Source organism: Excalfactoria chinensis, chromosome 1, assembly GCF_039878825.1.
Source record: "Excalfactoria chinensis isolate bCotChi1 chromosome 1, bCotChi1.hap2, whole genome shotgun sequence".
Classification (NCBI taxonomy): Eukaryota; Metazoa; Chordata; class Aves; order Galliformes; family Phasianidae; genus Excalfactoria; species Excalfactoria chinensis.
This window is the reverse complement of record NC_092825.1, coordinates 123950029-123975895: the sequence shown is the minus strand read 5'-3', so window position 1 is coordinate 123975895 and position 25867 is coordinate 123950029. Positions and strand designations below refer to the sequence as shown.

Below are 25867 nucleotides of genomic sequence, written 5' to 3'. Positions count from 1 at the left end.
CTTCTTGGTCTTCATCTGATGTATAAAAGGATCTGCTTTTCACTCTGCAGCTTAAGCTTTAGCACTTCAGAGCAATGATTATAAGGAAAGTCTTGTTTACTGCCAGCTGAGGAGAATGTCTATTTTAGATTTTCTGGGAAATTTAGCTGGCAAACATTTACCAAGAATGTAAAAGCTATGATATACTTTCTGTTTGGTTGATTGGTTGTTGTTTTTTGTTTTTTTTTTTTTCCAGTATCCTGGAGGTCACATTTTAGTCATGTTTTTAGCAGAGAAAAAATATTTTCTAGCACAAAGCTACCCTTCTTGCAAATTCTGTGTTCTTAATCCAAGTCACAAGGACTTTCCTCAATAGTTTTCAAGACTTTTTTGTAACTTTAAATAAGATGTTGCTGTTATAACCTCATATTCAGAAATGGCTATACTTTTTTGACTGAAATAATAACAATAATTATGAAGTCGTTCTAAGTAATTTATCATTGAATCATAGAATTGCTTCAGAATTGTTTGAGTTGGAACAGACCATTAAAGGTCATCTAGTCCAAATTCCCTGCAATGAGCAGAGGCAGCTAGAACACGTTTCTCAGAGCCCCATTCAGCCTGACCTTGGATATCTCCAGGTACAGGGCATCCACCAAAACCTGTTCTAGTGCTTTACTACCTTTACTGTAAAAATCTTCCTTATATCCAATATAAATGTCCCCTCATTTAGTTTGAAACCATTTCCCCTTGTCCTGTCACAGCAGACCCTGCTAAAGAGTCTGTCTCCTTCCTTCTTAAAAGACCCCTTTTGATACTGAAAGGCTGCTCTCAGGTCTCCCCAGAGCCTTCTCTTCTCCAGGCTGAACAGCCACATCTCTCTCAGCCTGTCATTGTAGAGGAGGTGTTTTGTCCCTTGTGTCATTGTTGTAGCCCTCCTCTGGATTTGCTCTAACAGGTCCATGTCTCTCCTGTACTGAGGACTCCACATCTGTAGTCCAGACGATGTCTTCCCAGCACAGAGTAGAGTAGCAGGATCACCTCCCTTGCCCTTCTTTTGATGCAGCCAAAAATACCTTTGGCTTTCTGGGCTGTGAGGGCTCACTGCTGGATCACGTTCAGTTTGATGTCCACTAGTATCCCCAAGTCATTCTCAGCAGGTCAGTGCTCAATCCTCACATCCTCCAGTTTGTACCGATAACAGAAGCTGTCACTACCAAGGTGCATGACCTTGCAATTGGATATATTGAATCTCATGAGGTTCACCAGGGCCCACTGCTCTGCCTGTTTAGGTCTGTCTAGATGATATCTCTCAGGATGCTTGGCATCATCTGCAACCTTGCTGAGAGTGCACTTGACCATTTGTCAGTGTCATTGATGCTAAAGAGCACCCATCCCAGGACTGATCCATGAAAGACACCATGTGTCACCCATAGGCTTTCTGCTTGCTTATGACCATTCTTTGGGGACAATTTTCTTGACACTGAGACTGCTTTTGGTATATATACTGAAAATAAACTTCTATAATGTGGCAAGTCAGATACTCCTTATGACTGGTGACATTATGAACCTCACATGCAAATACTAGAACAATTTTGATGTGCAAACTCTTAGTCGGACAATAGAAATTTATTGCCTCATGCCTTTCTCTGAACTGAATCTTGTTTTTAATTCCCACATTTTGAGCTTTTGGTATTATTATTCCATTATTATAATTTAGACCAATGTAATGCTCCATTGCCCATGAAATTCCTACTGTTCTTTATAAGCCTTTCCTTATCCATCTATGTGTGGAGTACAAATCACTTTAGAGAAGATGTTTCTGACAGAAGTGAGGGTTTGTTTGTGATTAATAGATTTAATATTTGAATCCCTAGCAGGTATGGAGATGGTGCTTCAGTGTATTAATATACTTCCAACATAGACACTGTTTGTGGCAGCAGGTGTTACACTTGATCATCTATTTCCATTTAGTAGCTATTCATCTTGATAAGTTTAGGCTCTTTGCCATTTGATTATCTCTTGATCTACTTAAGAAATTTCTTACCCACGTAGATGGATTCTAATGTCACATTAACTCTGTGTCTTTATTTCTAATGTCTTTACTTTCTATGTATGAAATGCGATTGAACTGTATTAAATACCAAGTTTTACTCAGCTGGCTTGAATGGCTTTTGTATTTCAATCTTTGTTAAGAAAAATAATTGCTTTCTAAAACATTATGGAAACTTTGAATGAGTGGTGGAAAAAATGCGCCCTTTTTTGCTACATTTTCTGGTCTATTATAATGTCTGACAAATTGAAATGAGAGGTCTTTAAGGCTGTGGCATTCATCCTAGTCTTAAGCATTCATTGCCTGTCTCTTGGACTGTAATCCATGTACTTGACTGTGTCCCTGTGCATCCAGACACCGGGCAAGTTCTGAGATTTGTTTTCATTTCAACATTTATAATGGCCACTAATCTGAGTTCTGAGACACCTACATTATATTAAAAAAAAAAAAAAAAAAAAAAAAAAAAAAAAAAAAAAGTTCCTTTAATGGAGGTGACATGCTTTGATTCACTGACTTTTCTTTGACCTTTAACACTTATGTGAAGCTGAAGAAAGGTCCAGAAGGAAGTTTCTTCGACTGGGTTGGATAACTCAGATAGACAGGAAGACGGAGTTTTAGCATGTTATTTTTCTTTTACATCCAGTAATGGTCTAGCATGCTCACTTTCTGTATTTCAGCTGATGCTGTGTGAAGCAGTAGCCTGTGGTTCTGACCTGCTGTTGTTCTTGTTTTTCTGTCTCTGTGAAACTTATCCTTCTAGTGACCTTTTCAGTGGCAAGGGTGAAATGTGTTGCCACCTAGAACATCCTTCTGCTTCAGCTTGGCACTCAAAATATTCTGCTCCAGGATGTTGAGGCTTGGAATTCAAACCTCTGTGGCTATGGCCTGCTTTGCTGTCATCCCAGCTAGGAAGGATTCTGCTGAGTTTGCCCCATAGCATATCTTTAGGTATTTAAGATATATGAAGCATCTCAGCAAACCTGATAGGAGCCGTCCTGATTTGTTCTCTTGAACTTAAGCTTCTGGATCTAGAGTTCCTAGAAGCATGATTTATGTGCTTAAATGTTTCTGTAAATGTCCACCTATCTTTGAAGACTCTCATCCAGATAAAGATTGTCATACTTCAGAAAAAGCCTATCTCTTTGCCTGCTGCTATGGCTGACATGCCATCTTTAGCTTTCCAATCCATTCAATTTGTTATGCATTCCACAGTATTGCAATGAAAACTGTTCCAAGTTTGTCTCCTGATAACTTTTCTTTGTTTAGTAGAACTTTAAGCTTTTTTTTTTTCCCCTCACTTACTTGAACAATTAGTGTTTGTCTTACTTTCAAAGGACTGTAAAATCAGGTATGACTATTCCCATTTTTTCCAGTTGTGATTGCTCAATCTCATTCATCTCTGAAGCACTCCTAAACTTTTATGTTGTAATAGGAATAAGATGAAACAAACCTGAAATAAGGTTCAGATGAGAGATTTCTTTGATTTAATGTTTGATAACTCATTTATCCCAATCTGGTAATGTCACTTTTATTATGCAGGTCACTAAATTGAAATGAGCAAAGTTGCAGCAGGTGGCTGTTCTGCAACTCTGATGAGTGTTCATATGGATTTCCAGAAAGAGATAAACTGCATTTAGCTTTGTTCATAATAATGACAGCTGGCTTATATGTATGTATTTATCATCTAGACCAGAAGGTTGCTTTTTAAGAAATACATGATTAAATATTCAGTAGTTAATAACTCCTTTCAGGAATTTTTACATTTGTTAGTTCATTTTTCACACAATTATTGCCCCCAGAACAATTCAATCAGCTTTCTCATGGCTTTCATTCTGCATTTTAAGAATGTGGAGTATCTACTTAGAACAATTCGTGCTTCGGGCCTTTTGTTTTTATTCTTCTTGTTATCTAAGTAAATTAAAAAGTAAAGATTCATGCAGGGTTCCATTAGCAAAAAAAATTGTCCACTTCTTTCATGTTGTTCACAATGTACTATTTGTTGGTACTGAATAACGTATCTTTTTCATAGGCAATTGAAATGTATATTATGAATTGTTTCATGAAAAATGTCTTTTAAAGCAATTCTTCACAGCTGGGCATTATAAAGTAAATCATTTTTATGGCATCATTAAAGTTATACAGACAAAATAATACAAGATAAGTGTTTGTGCTAGAATTAATTACCAGTGACATCCACTGATGGGCAAAGGATTGACCTGAGTCTGTCCACCACAGAAAGAGACATAGAAGCATGCTGTCAACTCCATGCCTTTCTCCTGTAGGATGTCCCAGTATAATATCAGCCAAATTGAGCAAGCAGAACCTCTGCAGCCTCTTCTGTCTGAGAGGAACTGGTGCCCTCTCTCTGTCTCCCTGTGCTAACCTTTCAGCTACACATTGCTGTTGTGCAGAAGCTTGGGTGGGTGTGGGGAGATGCTGGGCTGGAAGAAGGAGGGCAGTGATAAGTGGTTGCTGTAGCAACAGGGAGGAGACCAGCCCTGGGTGGAGGGGCAGAGGTGGGAGGGTTTCCATGGCAACAGCGTGTTCCCCACTTTGGTGGCATGCCGCTGTCCTTGCTTCTAGTTACCCACATAGTGCTGGGCATGGAGCACCAGGCATGCCTCTGTTACCACCTGTGTGTGCTGCCAACTTCATTTCTAGTCAGACCACACTGAGATTAAGTTGGTTTTTGTGCTTTGTTTGTTTGTTTGTTTGTTTGTTTTGGTGGGTTTTTTTGTTTTGTTTTGTTTTGTTTTGCCTATAAGAGATGCACCCCTGTTCAATTCCTTTTATTGTATAACTACTTTTATTGATGAAAGTATAACTACTTCACAGGTACTAGCAGAATTACTGATTATTCTTTCAAATATGCTGTAAAATTATACTCTAGTGCCAGTTATTAATCCCGCAGTGCTAGAACAGATGCTCAGGTAGGAAGCAGGTTTAAACTGTGGCAGGGAGTGAGTTTTTTTTACACATCATTACATTACAATGTAGTGTTCCCTAACAAGATCTGCAAGATAGATCTTACCATTTTTTTTTAGATTTTGTTTTTTTCACTTTTTTTTTTTTTTTTTTTTTTTTTTTTTATGATAATATCAGGTATTGAAAATTTCTAGTAAACCTCCTTTGAATTTCTCCAAGTGGGGACTGATAGAGTTGGTGAGTATAAGGGGAATGTGCTCATATAAAACTGATAGGAACAGTCTGGACTCCTGAAATTGCTGTCATTGAATGGCCCAGTGAATGGCAATCAGCCATCTGCTATTTCATCTGATGTCACTTTTCTCCCCCAGAGTAGGGACAATGAACAATTACCAATGTCAAATAACTGGTTTAATATGAATCTCATATCAGAAAAGAATGGACTGAAATGCAGAGGGAGTTGGAATTTGATCAAATGTTGATTGAAATTAAGACCTTAAGGGGAGATAGAGCTCTTCTGAGTATCAAACCACCTAACACAACAGGGCTTGGAAGGAAATATGACGTTGCTGAGTGGAGTCCAAGGCTTATCATGGAACAACTCACAAAAACAAGCAAACAAACCAAAGTTGCCCAAGAAACAAAGACACTTAGGTGGGGATAGGCCTTCAAATACTTTCTCTGTGCTTGTGTTTGAAGCCTAGACAAATTCTGAAGCTATTTGCATCCTTTATTTCTTACTGAATAGCTGAGCTGTAAGGTGGACACTTGGATACAGTAGTAGAGTGGTACATATGCTCTTCTGATATGACACAGCCTCAGGAGATACCCTAATAATGACTCTGGAGGGAGACAGTTGGAACTTGTCTTTCTCCAACTGCTTTTGACACCTCTCTCTTCACAAAATACTCCTTACCAGTTCTTCTCTCGCCTGTTCTTCTGCAAGAGATCCTTGCTGTACCTGCTCCTTCAGACCAAGATGGGTGTCTTTACATCACTGCCCTATCTCCCATTCCTTTACAGAAGCTCTTGTGCTGAGTCATTATGATAACCTATGCTTTTCTGAGTTGCCAGTGACAATAAAAGATATTTCAAAATGCTCTCCCACTTTCTTGGTCAAAAGGCCCCCTCTCCATCATTAAACATTTTAACAGAGATTACTTGCATAAGGTATTGTTTGCAGTCTCCAAAAGTACATTTATTTTCATGGGCAGGGATGTTTAGCTTCTGTTTTGAATAAACTAACACTTCAAATTATAAGACTGTAATGTTGATACATCTGTTGATGCAATATTTGAAAAATATTGAGCATCTTTATAATTTGCTTTATGACATTTTGGATATCAAATGTACTCAGGAGACTTGAATATTGTACTTCATTGTTTTAAGTGCAGTCATTAACGTTTATTCACAGACTAATATTATTTTTCTTTGTTTATTCTATTCAGTGATTATTTTTATTTCTTTACTATTTCAACAGAAGTCAAGCTAGTCCATGTTCATTTGTGTTACTAAATTCTCATTATTCAAAAGAAACCTTGGTTTCTTTCCATGTAGAATTAAGCTTTTAGAATCTGTCTCACTGTCTGCTGTCTTTGTAAAGCCTTAAATTGCAAGTCAAGAGTGGACATAGTACCTACTCTGTGAATTCCAATAATATTGTTTCTTCCAACAACAATTTCCTTAAGTATGACTGATTACCAATTTGAATTATGCTGACCACAGATACAGCGACCAAAAATCTTCTGTCTGCCATCTATTACCCCACCTTTATTTCATCTCTGTCTTCCTTGTATCTTTTGGATAGCTCTTACTCTAAATTAAACAGGTATAAGTAGAGAATGTTCAGGGTCATCAAAGACAGCGCTTATCATCAGGTCCTGCCTGCAGCAGGTTATGAACCCTAGCCCTCTTCACAGCCTTTGTGTAAGTGCAGCTGTAAAGCAATCATAGCAACCAGGATGTTTTGGATATGCTCTATGAGAAAAAGAGATGAGCAGAAGAGTCACAGAATGAAATGATTAGCTAGAATATTCAGCAACAGCGTTGACTCTTCTTCTAAAAGTGATGTGAAAAAAATAGACCTACCACTGTTTTTCTAAAACAAGTAGTATTTGTTCTAATGTCATGCTGTGTTTGTGATTGTTGCATGGTTGGTTGAACCAGAAAAGATAATTCATCAGTGAGTGAGGAGGAGGCATGGAGGAATTTATGGAAATGGATCATGACAATCATCTCTGGGTCTTCCTTCTACTGGGTGTCAGAAGTTATCTAGAATACAGAGGACTGGAGCTAGGCTCCAATGAGCCAGAATAGGTGCAGCGATGCAGATAAGTGTTTCCTCAGGGACAGGAAATGCTACATGATTTTTCTTAATTGTATTGTTTTGTTTGTTTTAGTGTGAGGTTAGATGTCTTTCATCCTGTAGAATAGCAAGAAATCAATGAAGTAATGTTCTAAACTAGAGTGCAACACTAGAGTGAGAAAGGTGAGCTTCCATCCTCCTTGCTCTGAGATGCCTGCTGAGGCTGTGATGAGATTTTATTATTTTTTGTACTCAAATTGTTCAGCTATGGAGACAATTGTAACTGCTCTCTGAAATATTTTTCCAGTGTTAACCTGAATAGCCTTGAGTAGTTTGGAAAGTTCTCCAGAGTACATATTTTGCTGCCACTGTAAAAGTAATCATTTTGGTTTTTGTTGTTGTTGTTGTTGTTCATGTATTTATTTTGGGCATCTTTTGAAGCTGCAGAGTCAAGGCTGCTAGTACAGGTAAGCTTAGATTAAGAGAAAAGCTCAAATGTAGGGAAGCATTTCCTGAGCTCTTCCACCTCTCGGAGCCTGTTAATAGTAACAAGAATTGGAGGTGGAGCAAAAATAAAGAACTGATATAGCAGGATGGTGGAGAGTAGGAACGTGAAACATGATGTTCTGTCCCTGAGGCCCTGAAACCTGCTGTTGTAGGTTGTGTACAAATTCAGCTCCTGAGCAATCTCCAAAAACTTAATAGCTCTGTACTGGTAGAGCTACACTGGGACAATTTGCTGGTGGAAGTAATATTTTCATCTACCCCAAGCGGGACACAAAGCTAGGTGAACTTTAAGGACTCGTGTGAGAACTGTTGTCTTCACAGAGGCTTGTGTTTTATCAAAAAGGTAAAAAAAAAGATTTTTTAATACATGCTACCAAAGAAATATGCTATTTATTTTACCTTATACGTTTTCTACATTTCAGGGAGTATTTCCTCTGTCATCCATTTGCCACACTACTAAAGAGAAGGCTGAATTAGTCCTTCCAGTTTTAACCTTTGCAGAGTAATATTTCACAATTCAGTTTAAACTTCTCTTTCAGCAATCACTTGGGCTGGACAAAATATTCTTTAATTGAAAATGAACTTCAAACCATAGAAAGATTACCTTCTCCTAACATTCTTCAAGTGGATGTAAAGACAAATGGCAGATTAAATAATCAGGTAGCATGGGTGTCACTTGAATGTCTGGTACATTTCCTATTAAACAAAGTATCGCAAAGCCTTGTTTCTGTACTTTTAATTCAATCATAGAATCATAAAATGGCCTAGGTTGAAAAGGACCACAATGATCATCGTGTTTCAACCCTCCTGCTATGTGCAGGGTTGCCAGTCATTAGACCAGGCTGCCCAGAGCCACATCCAGCCTGGCCTTAAGTGCCTCCAGGGATGGGGCATCCACAACCTCCTTGGGCATCAGTTGTGGCAAGGGCATCTCAAAAAAAAAATTGTGAAAGTGTTTGATTGTGTGCTGTGTCTGAGTATAGTGAGAGGGAAGCTCCCACTTTTCAAAGATTTGCCTTTACTCTGAGGCTGGTGTGGTCTGCTGGGAGGACAACAGAACCATATTGTTGAATGAAAAAGAGACAAATTTCTGCTAAGGACGAGGACTCGGTGAGGAGTTCAGAGAACTGAGGCAGAAAATGACCTCAAATTATGAACTGAGGCTACAGTTGTGAATGATCCAACCAGGCTGATCTAAAGAAGTGGAAATGACTGACAAAAATTACAAGCACTCCCTGTCACAGGAGACTGAATTTGGTTTGTTCTGTCTCCTGTTTCTGAAGAATACTTTTAAACTACTCTGTTCGTTTGAACTGTGAAGCTTCATTTCTCCCCTGCTTCCCTGAATAAACCTGTCTGTAATTTTCTGTGTTGTTGCTTGAACACAATGCTCTACCATTTGAGGTGCTGTTTTTTTTTAAGCACACTTCATACAGAATAGTTCGGAATTAAATGTAAAATGGAGCTCAGTAATTTACAGAACAGTTTAAGGGTAATAAATAGGATCAGCTACTTTGGTGAAGTCAATCTTTTTGGTAACTAAAGGTGATTTTATCTTTTATACAGTTTATTGGGCTAATTGCAAGCCACTGGAATAGTGCGTGCAGTGTTTTGATATATTATTATACAAGGGGTATGGAGGGTACAAAATGATCATCATCTAAATTGGACTCTAATTGTTTTGGTGTTTTTAGCTGATTGCTTGACAGCCTTGTAGAAGTCTCAGTAATAGCTTTAATGAGAAGTAATCCATCAACAAAATATAGCCTCAGCAATAAAAAACAAAGCATCAACAACAAAAAATTTAGAGGAATTAGAGAAAATATTATGAATGGGTCAGGAAAAACTAGCTATGAAGTCAGAAGCAAATGAGATAATAGGAAGGTTAGCTTTGTGGTGGCGGTGCATTTTCTGACAAGCAATAGTAAGAACCTGGAAATCATCAAGCAGGAAATTTTTGTATGTCTTCCAAGAACAAGACTCTTGACACTGTTCTTACTACTGTTAGAATTGTGAAAATACAGCAAATGAGAAGGTTACAGCAGAAGCAACAAAGGCATACCATGCTATTATCCATAGTCATCCAAACAGATCATCCAACTGTGACAGCCAATTAAATAGTATTTTCCAGGATTAACCCACAGCTAAAATGATACACTGTGGTAGGAGAAAAGCTTAATTTAATGCCAACATATGTTAGCTCCTCTTTTGACTGAGAAAACAATTGACAACTTGGTTGAAAACAAAGTATTTTTTTCTCTGTGACTACAGGTACCTCAAGCCACAACACTTCCAAGATGTTTCTAGTCATTAATCATTCTTGCACAGTTGGAGGGCAAATAATTTACTGCTGGCTTGATTTTTAATGGACAAATTAAACCACACTAAAAATATTTGAAAATGTGAAAACAAAAAAAGATGAAAAAAACAAATAGTCTTAACCCCAACTGTGTGTCACTATTTGTGGCTGGTAGTACTGCTGTTGCTTTTGGGTTATGTCACACCTTGTAGACAAATGAGTAGAAAGAAAGGAAGAATTGTCTCTAGCTTACTGCTCTGTTCACCACAAAGTCAGAAAAACATACTCTAATTAAATTAATTAAAAAAAATAATAAAAAAACTCGGTCTCTCTTTCTAATTATGTCATTACATTGTCTTTCATGAGAAAAGTTTCAGACTGAGAGCTGATAAAGGACAGACGGAGCACTGGAAAAGGCAGAAGTGTTCTCCATGAAATGATTGATTGTATGCAATAAAGGTGAAAGGATCATGTTTTCTTGGTTGTAGAGGTTACTTATGGAAGTTAAGATAGTCTTGTTAAACACCTATGTTAAAACCCAATTTTGTTGCTTTCTGAATATTTGTAAATAAGAGGAAAAATGAAAATTTAAAAAAAAATTCTTGAAAATTTAAATATTCTTAAAAAGTCTAGGTTGTGTACATAGAAATTTGGCTGAGTATTTCAGTGTATCACCAGTTTTATATAGGGAAATATTGTTATATTCTAATTTCACCTTCTTGCTCTTCCAATTTCTTAGATTTATTTAGTGTACCATTGTGAACACATCACAGAAAATAAAGTGTTTTCCATACAGTTGGACAGTTTGCAAAACTCTGCTGCAAGGAGGTTCCCTTTTTATGAAGTTTGTAAGCGTAGGAAATTTAAATTACACTTGTAACGTGCTCTACAAATCTACTTTCGAAAAGCCAAACATAATGAAATCTATTAAAGCTGATAATATCTTTTTCTATCAGTGCCTTTGAGTTTATAGATGAATTTTTCATCAGAGAAATTTTCTTATTGCAGAAATAAATAAGAAATAAGATTTCCCTTCATGTTAACATGTAGGTCTGTTTTTCAATATATAATTGCCCCTTACTTCTTTTAAAGGAGGATGTCTTTTCAGAAGTGTGGCCGCTACGTAGCACAGCTATAGTTAGTATATCCACATACAATGTGAATACAACAGGAAAAATTTTGAGCTTGTTCTGGTGGCATGACAAAGTGCCTGCAAGACAAGAAAATATGGCGGAGAAATGCTTTCTTGTATTTGAACCTGGCGCCATTTCTTGGAGAATGCAATTTCACCTTTCTGCAACTGAGAAGCTGAAAATGTTTATTTTAATTTGTTCTTGTGTACATTGTAATAATCAGTCATGGCTGTAGAAAAAAATTAAACAGGTAAAGAAAGAATCAGGACATTAGCAACAGTAGAACATAAAGAGCAGTATAAGAGCTTTAGCATGTAGCTTCATCTAAGGCATCTTTTCAGTGAAACCTGGGTGTCTTGCCTGGATACTCAGTGCAACCATTGACTTTCGTGAAGAACTTACATTGAACATAGGCTTTCATCTAAATGGCAGGTATTAGATAACAAAGGAAAAGTGTTATTTTGTATATTCTATCCTATCCTGTCTTGTTTGAATATTAACTTGAGTGTGAGACCTACAAAGGAACCTTTGTTCTGTCAGTTCCTGGTGGGCACTGTGTTCGAGATCACTGTACTAGCTTTGTGCAAAGCAGCACATAGAAGCTTTTGACTTCACTGAGAATTGAGTATCTGTTTTCAGTGAAGATAAAGGTAATTTTACTGAAGTGAACATAGAGCTAGCTCTATTAGAAGTGAAGAACTGAGTTTCAGCTTAGAAACTAACCTGTTTCTTCCTTGTAGCATGAATATATGACTATCATGCCCCACTGTTTGCTCAGTTAAAAACTGAAGCAATTGCAAAGAGTAGTATAAAGGATGTTCTGATCCAACATCTCCTAAAAAGGACTAATGGAGAGTATATAAAAGATGAAATTGAAATTCAGATATTAGATGGAAATGTGCTTATTTTTACTGGGGAAAAAAAAAAAAAAAAAAGTTCTGTAGAGGCAAAATTTTTGTTCATTCTTATTCAATGTTGTAAATACTTAAAAAAATAAATAGAAATAAAGTGCTGAAAAAGTAAATGCTTTACTTTCAAACTTTCACTGGCTTTCTTTTTTAAACCTTTTAAAATCTTTGCTTTTCATGACTGATATATTCAAAAAGAAAAGCATATTTTTAACAGACTAACTCACACAGAAGATCTGTGAATCTTTTAATTTGAGCTGTAACATTATTATTACGGTGAACAAAGCTACAGTAGCTCCTTGTGGAGATATTTGGATGAAAGATAATTTCTGAGGTGTTCTAACTGTGGTAATAAATGATGGAAAAGCCAAGTGGGAGCTAAACTGTGGTGTCTGAGCAGCCTTGCTTCTAGGCTAATGTGATCTATTTCTCAGACTGAGTACTGTACTTTCATGGAATCCACAGAGTGGTACCTGCCTGATTCTGGTGCCTAGTGTGCTCAGATCAGATCTAGCTGCAGTGCATTGTCAGAACTCTTTTCAGGAGCTTTCCTTCCATCAGAGGGAGTGAAATCCTGAATATCCTATATCCAAAAATCCTGAAAATCATTAAATATGCACAATTTACCAGAAAGGAATTATGGCTTCTTCTATATTTAGTAAACATTTGACAGTCAAAATAAAGCATTCATATAAAATAACTTCAAATATGAATATTCTGCAAAAGCTTGTCCTGTGAAAAGACAGAACCATCATTAGCCAGCTGTATACAAATGATTCTTTGATTCTATAAATATTGATTCCCACATGTGAGCTAAAAAAAGCAGCTCTACTCACTCAGCATTTAGAGAAACCCATAGACATGTCTGGCATATGCCTTTCTGTAGAGGCTGAGTGCATCAAAGTAACTCTTGTCATTGGTCTTTCAAGGATAAAATGATAGAGAGTTCAGTGTAATAGAACAAGATCAGCACTCTGGGTACCAATAAAGATGTGCTGTGTATAGTATATTGCACCCTTTAAGTGTGTGAAGACATCTCATCTCATTGAGATGAAAGAAGAGTCTCTTCAGATTTAAATCTGTCAGCTTCACCGAGAAAATAAAGCTAATACAATGAAAAATAGTAGTGAGATAGGCTATGAAGAAAACTGGTCCTTAATTCCTTTGATGCCTTGGCTTTAATTCTGAAGGTGATATATGGATAAATGCTAGCACCACTTCTTCACCTATTGATCATTTGCCATTTAGAGATGAGAGGCCCCAAGCATGGTTAGGACCAGGATTATGGTGTCAGTGAATTAGGTTTCATGGTGTTATAGAAGGATAGCCTGCCGAAAATTTAGTAGAGCAGGGGAACCAGATGCTTTTAGCAAAAAATGCTGTCCTCAGTTCAGACTACAGGTTCCTCTCTCTATAAATAATATAGAATGCTGTTGATGTAGTAGCATTTATTTCTACAATAGGGAATCTATTAAATGAGAAACCTGGGAAATGAGAAATGAAAAAGCAATAAAAACAAGTTCAGAGTGATCAAAAGCAAAGACATACTAGAGTGTCTAAATTCCCCGTTGTTTAGATCTACCAAGAGTGAATGTCCCGGGTGACATAAGGAGCTTACTTCTCCGATCTATTCAGCCCTGTGTTTTCCTGCATGGCAGAGCACACACTTTGTGTCCTGTGAGCAAACACCATCCCTACTGTGGATGAAGCTCCCCTGCAACACTGAGAGGGTCTTTTGTGGCATGACCAGTTATTTCCACAGGATTCACAGCTAGAGCAATATGGAAATGGGGCAAGAGACATAAGACAGGCAAATGCAAATATGAGCTTTCCTGGCTTCAAATCACCAGAGATCATGGTCCAAATGCTGTTTTTAACACAGCTTATTCTGTAGGGTATTAAATGCATATATCAGTGTGTTTCTGTGTTCACCTATATAGCTTTGTCTGTACTTGTGCGTATTTTAATTTCTGTGTTGTTATACCTGGTGTGCTTACTTATAGTAACAAAACAGGAAACATGGAGTGAGAGAAAGGATGATATTAACGTAAACAGAGCAACTAGTATACTGAGGGCAGAAAGTTAGTGACTGCGCAGATCTTAGCACTTGAAGTACATGAACTATACTTCTGCTGTAAAAGTGTGACTGTTTAGTTAGGAAGAAAGACAATTATTATTTTATTGAATTTGCCCACAAAACAAACTAACAAAAAAGTGTGCTGCAAAAGTCAGGGGAACTTGCTATCCCCAGCTTATTTGTGTTGTTCATTTTTTGCACCTTTCATCATTCTAGCCTATGAAAGAGATGTCTCTACTAATTGTATCTTGTAGCTGTGTCTTTTCAGAGACAATGCAAAAGAATGTACCAGTGCCAAAATTCTTACAGCACAGACTAAAAGTAATGGAGATGTTTAGCCTGTCTTCAGAGGTAACTAAAGGAAAAAAGAATAAATAATAAGAATGAATCAATTGTTTCAGGCAGTAAAAAAAAATAAAAATGGAAAACACAGCACCATTTGCCTGAATGTACTCTGCTCCACATCCAGATAGACCTCATCAAAGACCAAATGTAGTAAGATATATGAAACTGATTTCAATTTGCATATCATGCTTTCATTGCAGGAATATCAAATTGATATATTTTTTGCTCAGACGTGGACAGATAGCCGTCTTCGTTTCAACAGCACCATGAAAATACTGACTCTGAACAGCAACATGGTTGGTTTGATCTGGATCCCGGACACAATATTTCGTAACTCCAAGACAGCAGAAGCACATTGGATTACCACCCCAAACCAGCTCCTCCGAATATGGAATGATGGCAAGATCCTGTACACCCTCAGGTGGGCATTCAGCATGCTTCTTGCACTTTTGGATCTGCAGTAATTTCATTGTTCTCCTCTGCTGCTTGATTCCTGATGCTTATCTGACAGTGCTTGACAAACAGTGAAATATTTCAGTATAAGCACTGCAGAGTTTAAGCAAAGTCTCATTTTTCTGAAGAAGAAACTGTGAGTCTATATATTGTGGAACTCAGTTTTTTTTTGTTGTTGTTGTTTGTTTTTGTTTTTGTTTGTTTGTTTGTTTTTTATGATTTTTAATAAAACTGGAGGCATGTGGTTCCATAAAACCTGCCAGAAACCTTTCTGATCAGTGTTAGGTGCAGAACCAGATAAAATATTTCCAGATTCAAGATAATGTCAGTACTTGATTCTTCAAACAAGTCACACTGAAAGGTAGTCTGTCATATCTCATCAAAGGGTGAATTGCTGGAGGAAAAGCTTTTAGAATTTTTCTTATCTTCATAATACCATCAACTACATGGTATTAGAAATCATTTATATATTTGCATAAAAAGAGCCTGTGGAAATCAAAATATGTTTATTTATTGAAGAGATGAATTACTCAGAAGGGAGTTCTACCATAAGCCAAAATCCACAGGGCAGTTTTTCAGAATCATGGCTTTCACGCTACATTTTCTGCACTGATTGTTCTCAGCATTGTTGTTGTTCTTCTGATTGCAGTTGGGCTCCACTAGCAAGTCCTTCAGAAACAGTAGTAAATAAATTGAACAATTGGAAATGCTACTGACATTTTTAGTGCCTTTCCTTTCATCGGCTTGCTCCATGGTGACGGAGTACTTGCTTATTTCTGTTGACAAGTTTAATCACCTCTTCTGTTTTATTTTTCCTTTTTCTTTCCTGTAGCCATAGGACTTCAGTTCTTCAGAACAAGTTGTGTCTCCTTATTGTTTGTTAGACTTACATACTTATGTAAAAAACTATTTGTCATATGAGCTGCAAAATTTCCCTAAAGCAGATAAAAAAATGAATAATGTTTGACCAAATGCATTGTCAGATTGGGCATTTTTTTAATGTGAGAGATTGCTAGAAAGATCATTGATCACTGTAATTTAGAAACAAGTAATTTGTCTGACTTTGGTGAACACACAGAATTAGCATCGCATGGAACCAGTAACTACTGCATATCTGTGTCCTGTGTCATTTTGATAAATATTCTCCTTTCTGAAGAAGGTGCCATTCTGTGTACAAAGTTCAGACAGTCTTCTTGCCTTTTCCTCACTTACCTGCTTACTTTTAGGTGTTAATCTTTCTGTAACACTCTGAATTTTATTCTACAATCAGTTTAAAAACAGAAGTTCCACATAAGTGACCTTTTCCATCACAGAAGTTTTCTCTGGGCCACCCTAAATCTGATATGCAATTTTTCCCAATGCAGTTTGTTATTTTTTGAATATTAAATAAAAATAGAAAATGAAAACAAAGCACCAAGAACCAAAATGACCTGTCTCTCACACACACATAACTTCTGGCATGCATGTAATGTCTTTTTCCTGAAAAGCACTCAACAATAAACTAGCCCTTAAAGCGATATTCTTGTGTAAATAGATTCACTTTGCAGTGTTTAAGCTAGAAGATCATCCAACAGTCATTTTTAAATGTGTCCTTTGTGCAAAGGTATCACATAAGAAAAGCTTTCCAGTGGGTACAGAGATCTCGTAGGTTTTTTGAGAAGTATTCCAAAACAACTGAAGGAATTTTAACTTTACACTGTAAGTAAATGGAGAGGATTCCCTATATTCCCTTGTGGTGCTCAGAGATATGATTTAATAGAGGGTTGTTAGAGTTAGGGTACTATGGTTAGGCTGTAGCTGGACTTGATAATCTTTGAGGTCTTTTCCAACCTGAGTAATTCTAATTCTAGGATTCTATAAGATTTCTTTATTAAATTTTAATTTTGTGGACGTACATACAAACACATCAGCTGTTTTGTTGCCAGCTGATTCCATCTAATTTTATTTAATGATTATCTCAAACAAAACAAAACAAAACAAAACAAAACAAAAACCCGTATGCACAAATTTTGTTAGATCAGAAAGCTCTTAATCACATTTTTGAAATTACTTATGTCTTTTGATAGTTCCTATTGTTTTGTATCTGGCTTAAGGAGCCAATGGGTGATCTGCATTTTAGCTTTTCAGGCCTTACAGATATCAAAGCTCTTGCATGACCACCTAAGGCTGCTCAGCCTTCTCCTCTGCTCATACTGCTGAGGTGAAGTGACCGACACTTGGTTTCTCTACAGGCTTACCATCAATGCTGAGTGTCAGCTGCAGCTACATAATTTCCCAATGGATGAACACTCGTGTCCACTGATATTCTCGAGCTGTAAGTACTGTTTTAACACTTCATTGTTGTTTGTGAGCAGAACGTAGAGGTATGAGATTATTTATTTATTTCTGTCAGTTTTTATTACCATTCTGCAACAAGTAAAGGAGGCTTAGGTCTGCTTAAGCACCATGGTGACTTTTTTCCTCCCCGGCATTCCAGGTAGAGAGATTTATGCCCTGACGTTGTCTGTGGATTTACTCTATTATTCTTTGCCAGAACCAGCCTTAATCAGTTGATCCTACAGTCACACTTTTAACAAGAGCATATATTCACTCCAGTCATTGCTATGTTTAGCTATAAAATCATGTGGCATGTGAATGAGAAGACAAATGGCAGGTTTCTTTTGGAAGCCTGGGGACCAGCTTTGTTAGTACCGAACCTCTGAGTTTAAAGCAAGTAGCATGGTAATGCCTCTTTTTCATAATCTAAATTAAAGGATGTAGATACAGTAAATCTCATTTCACTTTTGTTGCTTAGCATGTTCTTTAGTCCCAATGTTGTATTCTATATATTTGGTATATTTAAAACCCAAATAATGAACAAAACAAATACATTATTGAAATGGATGGAAAACAGAAGTCAGGTGAGTTTATCCTGAGATCTCATATTTCTGCGAGAGAAAGTTCTTTCCATGTGGATTCATTTGAAAAAGTTCAAGAGCTCAAAGAGAGACCTGCACAGTTTTGTAATCCATAGTTGCATGATACAAATGTTTTACAAACATTTTGTAAAGGGACCTAATAAAGCTTTTTTCCTTTAATAAAATTCAGGTTTCAGTATCTGTGCTCTCTGGAAGTGAATGGAAATGTATTGTCTTTCTATTTAGAAAAATAAGTATTTAAGTGTTTTCTCTGCCAACTCTTAAGCAGCAATAAAAGGCTAGCACTCCCTGGTGTCTTTATGATAGATATACTGCCTCGATAGAAGTGTATCGATTTATGACTGATATGTGAACAGTGACCCTCAGTTAGAAGCTGGATCTGGATTTCAGCTGATCCAGGATGTATTCTTCTTTTTCCCCAGGAAAGCATTTACAGAAAATCTGCCAGTGTAAACAACATCCTTCCCCAAACCCATTATCACTGTTTTGCTGGTTTGTGATCTAACACAGATAAGTGAGCCTGGGTAAAAAATACACAGTTGTGTGCTTAGTTAGGGTGTGTGGAATGTATGCATACTTAAATGGGCAGGAGGCAAATACCTCCTGAATGAGCCTTCCTGCTAATAAACATTTGTCACTGATATATGCCTGCCTCAACTATGCTTAGTTACTGCTCTTACATTGTGGCAAACTACTGCTGATTTGTTGCAGTACTGGCAGAGGAGTCCCAGTCTAGAGATACCGATTAAATCTACCACATAAAATTGATAGGTCCTATGTTAGCAATATCCAAAGAAGGTGGACACTAATAGCAAAGGAAGCCACTTCAGACCTCCAATAATAGCTAGGCAATACTGAATGCTAGTAAACTATGCTCCATGCTTTTTAGTTAAAGAGATGGAGTATCAGTGCCAACTTCAGAAGGCTCAGCTCTATGGCAATTTCAAATCACATCCTGATTTGAAGGAGATTCCTCTTATAGATCTGGTAGCTCAGAGCCCTTCTAACCCTGAAAACATACACGTGTTACCATCTAGGAGTTGGAGATAATACAGGATCAAGCAGAATCCAAATGTGTCTCAGTTTGTTCTATGTGCATTCCTTATAGCCTCTTTTGAGATGGAATAACACATGGAGGTATATAAAAATACTAACTTATAGTTTTCTTAACCTTTTGGACATGTTAATAACAAAAGGGTTTTTCTGTTGTTGTTGTTCGTTTGTTTTGTTTATAAGCTCATAGTAAGTTTTGTTCCCTTCCTTGAACAAGTTTAGCGCTACCGTAATTGTAGGGCATGTCCAATCTAACTGAGTTTTTTTTTCCCCTAGATCTGTTGTATTTTCAGTGTTATGTACATTCGTAGCAGTCTCAAGATATGTGGTACGCAGTGGGATTTATGAAGTGAATGACTGAGTGAGTGCCTGGGTGATTTATTGCTGCCTGCTCTGACAAGTTTCTGAGCAGAGAAATTTATTATGGATTCCAAGGCGTATGTCCTTGGATAAGATAGAAATGGTGCACAGCACTCCTTTCCCCTGCATCCCTTTTGTTCTTTCTCCTTCACACAGGAAAATCTCTGCAGCAGAGGTAAGCACACAAAAAGTTTTAGAAAATACTCCCTATGTCTCTACACAAACAAAAACTAGCAAACATCTGAATCTTTTTACCTTTTATATAAATTTCCCTTGATAGTTCAGAAACGTGAAAAAATAAACTCATGCTGTTTCTAGAGAATTTACTTCTACTGCCAAATAATTCACTCCTTAACCCCTGCATTGCTCTGAGGACAGCTGATAATCCTTAGGTGGGAATACTGAGCTCCACTTGGTCCATTTACCAGGATGAATAAGAAGAAAACAGCTGTTTATAAACAAGATACCACCTCAGTGTGCTGAGAGGGCTTACGAAAACCTATCTACCCCCTTCCCTTTGAAAATGTTGTGAAAAAGAATGGTTTGGAACATACTTGTTATCCAGCTCTGAAGTGATTTCTGAATGTGTGTTTTGGCTACACCTAAGGAACACTGCCTTATAAGGAACACTTCTGGGACAGACAATAATGTGGAGAGCATCTCAGCAGTAACAGCTGACCTGATCAGACAGTCTTGCTCAAGGGCCATTCCCGGAGCACTCCAAACTCTTTACTTACAGGAATTAGAAAGTAATGAAATAGTCTGAAGACTTTCTGTCATTACAGTTTTGTACATGTCAGACTATGAGATGAATCATCCGGCCTATTCAGACATACGTTAAGTGAGCATGTGTTTCTGTAGTCCTTATGTAGATGCGTGCAGCAATGTTATGCAGAGTTACTGTGCAGCATGACAGCTCTTTCACGGTCTACGTGATGGACTGATCTGAACAGCCATGGAGCAGGCAGGTTTTCTTAGCACAGAGATGCTGTGACATTGGCATAAATGTGAATGCGTCCTTGTGAATGGAAAGAAGAAAATCAATGATATGACTTGATACCAGTGTAGCAAACATGGTAGCATTGGCTCTAGATGCTCCAACTACTCCTGCCTAAAAATGTTATATCAGAGTGGTTCTCCGTTTAGGTTAATTTATCTTTCTGAGCTGAGGGAGACTGCTGTGCTACTTTGGATGCTCAAGTACCTTGTAAAACTGTCTTGGTTATCTATATTTAGAACTGATTGGGCATTGTGTAAATAGTCTAATTTCAGTATTCTGCCAGAAAAGGTATTTTATTAATGTAGCTAGGATTCACATAAGCATCAATAAGGGAGAAGAGGTATTCTGTCTGAAGGACAAAGCATAGGAATGAACAAGTAAGACACAAGAATCAAAATACAGGCTGGAAATGAGAAATGTAATTCATCGTGGAACTCCTGCCATGGGATAGTACAGATTCTAAAATTTTATAAAGATTCAAAACTGTTTGACAAATCATTAGGAGCACTGGTAGCTACTGAGCATAAAGAGATGACTGTATGTATTGTATGTAGTGGCTTGTATTTTGTGATTGTTGTTCTGAGGGAATTCGAGAATTTCAGATAAAATACTTGGTTGAAGAAAAGGTGAGGAGTTGATTGCAAAGAGGACCACTGACTATCCATCAGCAACTCCAGTGTCGCAAATGCTTCCATGACTATATGGCCAAGCTATTCAAAGGACATCTTTTCCGTTAGAATTGAAATGCAACTGGTACACAGTTGGCATTTACAGTTTCGATTTATCAGCAATTGTTGGGACTGTTGGGTGTTTTGGAATTTCATACTTTTACTAGGCCCAATGCAGAATAGCATGAGCATGTTTGCACCCACATGTGCTCAACAAATGTTTGAGCTGATCATTTTTCAGCCCAGAAACAAACCTTCACTTCTTATCCCCATCCATGTGCGCAAGATTATCCTTGGTTCTTGACATGCCTTCAGAATACAGAATATGTCAGCCACACCAGGAGCAGTTATACTGAGCTGTAGTGCAAAATGAAAGAAGAGAAATAATCAGACTGTGTTAGTTAAAGTGGTTTTGTTGCTTTATTTTTCTTGCTGTTGTTCTGACACTACTGTTTGTTTTAAAAAGCACCTTGTAGTTAGGCAGTAGAGTTGGAGCTGTTGTAGCAAATTTTATCTTTTCCTAGGTGAGAAGATCCACAGCTCCCAATTTGACATTGTTGAAGGACAGGCAGAAAAAGGTGGGAATCCCTGGAATGCCATTCCTAGTGCATACAGTAGAACGTGCATATGAATGTTCATGAACAATCCAAGTGTTTTCAGTTCAGCTGAAAATAAGGGGAAGTAAATTTACCAGGTACAGACGTTTTGCTTGCTCAGTCAGGCCTTACAGCACGTACCTTTAGTCTCCTGAAAGTTCAAGAATTTTTTAAAGTGATTTACAAAGACATGTAAAATATTGCAGCAAAATAGTTGGGAAATAAGAAGAGCATTAGAAAAAAATCTAATGTGGTTCTTGAAAAAACTGATCCCTATTTTCTAAATATAAACATGGTTCAATCAAATGTTACCCCTTTGAACATGAAACCTCTTATGGATATGCAATTTAGATGATCAGTAAGTACTTTCAGCCTCATGTTATTAATCTGCCAGAAGAACTGGCTGTCATCACTGCTTTTAATATGTTTCTTTATTATTCCTCCTAGCCTAGAAAATCAAATGCTGGTTTTGTGGTATAAGCTGTGCTTTGTTTCATCTCATGTGTCATCAGTAGAATCATTAATATAGTCTGAAGGCAGAATTTTCCTCCTGATATAGAACAGACCAGAGGGAGCACAGCTTAATGTTCGCATCTCAAGGGTAGTAGCATTAAAGATGCTGGGAAGGACTTGTGATGTGCAGAAGGAGCTTTAATACAAATGCGAACTTCCCATCTGTGCTCTCTATAATGGGCTAAGCCAGATCATGGGGCATCAATGGAATTCTTGATTCAGATTTTGTGACAAGCATATTTTAGCCGTTGCAGTTTTTTCTGTTCTGGGGCAACTCAGTGCATTCCTGAAGGTGTAATAGACACTGCTTAAAGGATCTTCTTGCTTTTTATGATCCTCCATCTCCTAGTCAAGCCAAGACTCATAATATTTTGCAAGATATTTGAATTGGACTTTCTACTAATTTGCATCAAATTACTCCAATTGATTGCACTATACCTCAGTGAAACTGGCCAAATTATTCTTGTTGTAAAAACATTCACTGTAAAGTCACACTTTCTAAATCTAATTTATGGTATATTCATGTCAAATTTGTGTGTATCATAAATATCAGTGTGATGCTAATCTTTCTTTTAGCTTTCTGCCTCACTGTATGAGGTATATCAGAAATACCTTGCTAAATATTTACATCTGCATGCTTCTACACTGACTCCAAATTTATACAACACACTGTAGTACAAGCATGTTGGATTTAATCTGACATTGGCTCTGTATTTAGTCACCCATACAGACACAATTTCTATTTAACAGAAAAGGCATTGCATCTTCCCTGAACTTGAGGGATGTTCAGTGCCTCATAGATCATAGAGTTGGTGGGAAGTGGTAATTCATATATTGTCCCTTGCTTTTCTGGGATGCCCAGCTCTGAGTTAGGTTTGAAAAAGGAAACTGCAAGTCCCAAAAATCCCAGGTACAGTGTATCTTCCCAAAGCATCCAATCTTCTTTTTCTAATTTTTTATTTTTATTATTTTTTTTATATTTTAATAAATAAGAATTAGTGGATTTTTTTTTTCTTGTTTTCATTATTGTTTTTGTGTGTGTGTTGTTTTTTGTTTGGTTTTATTTTAAATCAGTACTGAAGCAAGTTTATGAAAGAAAACAAACCTGCCAGTGAGCTGTTTTTTTTTTTTTGTTTGTTTGTTTGTTTGTTTTTTGCAAAATTATAGATAACTGACTATGTTATATTTACAGTGTCAGGAAAATATAAAATAAAAAATCTAAAGCAAGGCAGGTGGCTGTTTGCGTGTCTGACAGCGGAGTGCATCAGCTGATGCATGAAAGTCATGTGAGAGGCATTATTAATTCAAATTAATTTTTGTTCCTGTTCATATTATATTCATTATTTATTTGAAGCCAAAATCCTTTTAATCATCTTTTTGTGCGCCAGTGTGATCTTGGTCTGGTGGCTGGCAGTCCTGCACATAGCAGGGTGGTTGAAACTCAATGATCATTGTGGCCCTTTTCAACCCAAGCCGTTTTATGATTCTATGATTCTATGATTCTTCCTTTCTGTTTTAGCAGAAATTTAAGTGTGATACAAATGCACAAAACAAGTGAAACAAATAGTGTGATACAAATGCAGAAAATGTTTCACAAGAATGAGGAAAATGTCTTTCATCTGGAAATGTAACACAGCACCTATTACATTCTACATATTTATATTATTGTTATTTAGTTGTTCAGGAGTGTGGTATCTGGTTTGCAAATGAATCTAATCTGTATGGAGAAGCTGATCACCACTTGTAAGCTCTTAGCAACCCTACATTTGTAACTTTAGACATAGAGAGATCACCTCTGTAACATACACAGAACACCAGCAAACAATCACATTGCCTCGCATCACATTTTTTACATAAGAATGACTTTTTGGCAATTTGTAAGAAACAATTGCATCACAGGACAATGAGAACAATGTGGGACATAAAAATGTTCTTTTGAAAGAACATACCATTTTCTATTTAGTTTTTGTAATGGTTGGATTTTTTTTTGTTTACTGGTTGCATTATCTTCTGGGGATACTTCAGGGTCCATACTGAAGGTCATAGTGATGCATCTCCAAATAGTGAGAACTGTCTGCTCAAGTTCACTGGTATCTTAAGGGAAATAAAGAACTATTACAGAATTGTTTCCAGGGGAAGTCATTTGGCACTTTGAGAGCCAAGAAGTACTGCACAACTGTCAGGAAAAGCAGAGATACTAAGCAAAATCATTAAGGAGGTGAGAAAGAACAAGTAGAGACCGGAATGGGCTCAGCCAGATAACTTTCACCTACATCACTGTGGTTTAACAAAAAGTGGGGACTATTGACTCTCTGATTAGACACACTTATCTAGAATCCAGTCAGTGGTTTTACTTTTGCTGTGTTTGGTGGACTAATGATAATGGGGTTAGTAGAGTCTATAGTGGATTCAATAAACAGGATGAAAACATCAAGTCCTCATTGATGTAGTTCTTGTCAGTTCTGTTTACTTTTAACACAGCCTCAAAAAACAAAGCAGGTTGGAAACATGAAAGTATTAACAGAAAAAGACCACCCTTTTCTTGTTTATTGCTTCTGCTTCTTCAAAATTAGCAGAAAAAGAAAAATCTATCCATGGTCCACAGAGCTAAGAGAGAGAAGGAAATAATGCAATAGTGCAGCTTTGAAAGTGGTTTTGTTATTATGTGCTAGAGGACAAAATGAGAAATGTCATTTGTATCTGCTCCCACTAGAAGGATGTTGATGTCTGTCTGTCTGGATCCCTTGCTACGAGGGGCAGATCTGTCTCCTTAGAAAGTAATTAACTTTATGTAATGGGCATACTACAGAACAGATAATAAAGCTTCAGTCTTTTTTTCATAGTTGGGTAATACACTGGGATTATGTTTCTTACCAAGAAAGAATCCTACAGATAGGGAAACAATAAATAAGATTTAGATGGGAGGAAGCAGTAACAATTGAGACATCACCTTTAATGTTAACTTCATTTTAAAATGTTTTTATATTCTCCCATGTGATTTAGATTTTTGATTGATTCTTCTAATTTTTTCATAAAATGCTGCACTTTTGTATATCTAAATGCAGAGATTACTTCTGTGTAATGGGAATTGTTGTGATGTCATTTAATTCTTAAGTTTGTCATGAATAGTATGTATTTTTTATTTTTTCATACTGAGTTTTACCACTAGTCTGTTATAGCTCAGGAACTGTTGACTATCTCACAAAACCTTTGCTCTAGTCATAAGGAAGAATGCATATGGAGGCATCTAGTTGAACAAAAAGTGCATGCTTTCCTGAGGCAACTGGCCAGATCAGAGAGCTTATGCAGAAGAAAACTGAGGCTCCATTCCATTGTTTTCTTTCCTAGGGAAACCAAGTCATTTTGGAGTGAGCTAGTCTGTGGATTTCTTAAGGTCTGGTGGGAGTTAAGAGGTGTCTAGGGTGTGCATTTACATCTAGGAGCTCCAAAATTCTCCCAGATCTGCCAGCTGCTATGTAACTGCAAGCAGATTGTTTCTTTTCATCTGTTGCTTTAATTGCACTTGCATCATTGTCTTTTGATAAGCACAAGTGACCTAGGTTAGCTGCACCTCTTCTCAGTCATTTCAGAGAGCATCAGTTTGGGAACATTCTGGTTGATGTCTGTTCTTTTCACTCTGGCAGCCTGATTGAATCTCTCTGATTCTTTCCTTTGGAAATCCATCATTAAGGAAAAAACAGGAGCCTCATTAAAGTACATGTGATTATCAAAAAGTGGAATTAATTGAAATTCACAGTATTTAGGTGCCCTCATT

General features: G+C 37.1%; 1 protein-coding gene across 5 annotated transcripts in view; it reads left to right on the top strand.

The window, feature by feature from the left end:
* Positions 1-25867, top strand: part of GABRG3 (gamma-aminobutyric acid type A receptor subunit gamma3) — a 290601-nt gene that overhangs the window by 140956 nt on the left and 123778 nt on the right. For all 5 annotated transcript variants that reach the window (XM_072335186.1, XM_072335205.1, XM_072335195.1 and 2 more), the window contains 2 exons: positions 14732-14952; positions 17216-17298. In XM_072335186.1, the coding sequence (XP_072191287.1) occupies positions 14732-14952; positions 17216-17298 (304 nt within the window). The remainder of the gene's footprint in view (positions 1-14731; positions 14953-17215; positions 17299-25867) is intronic.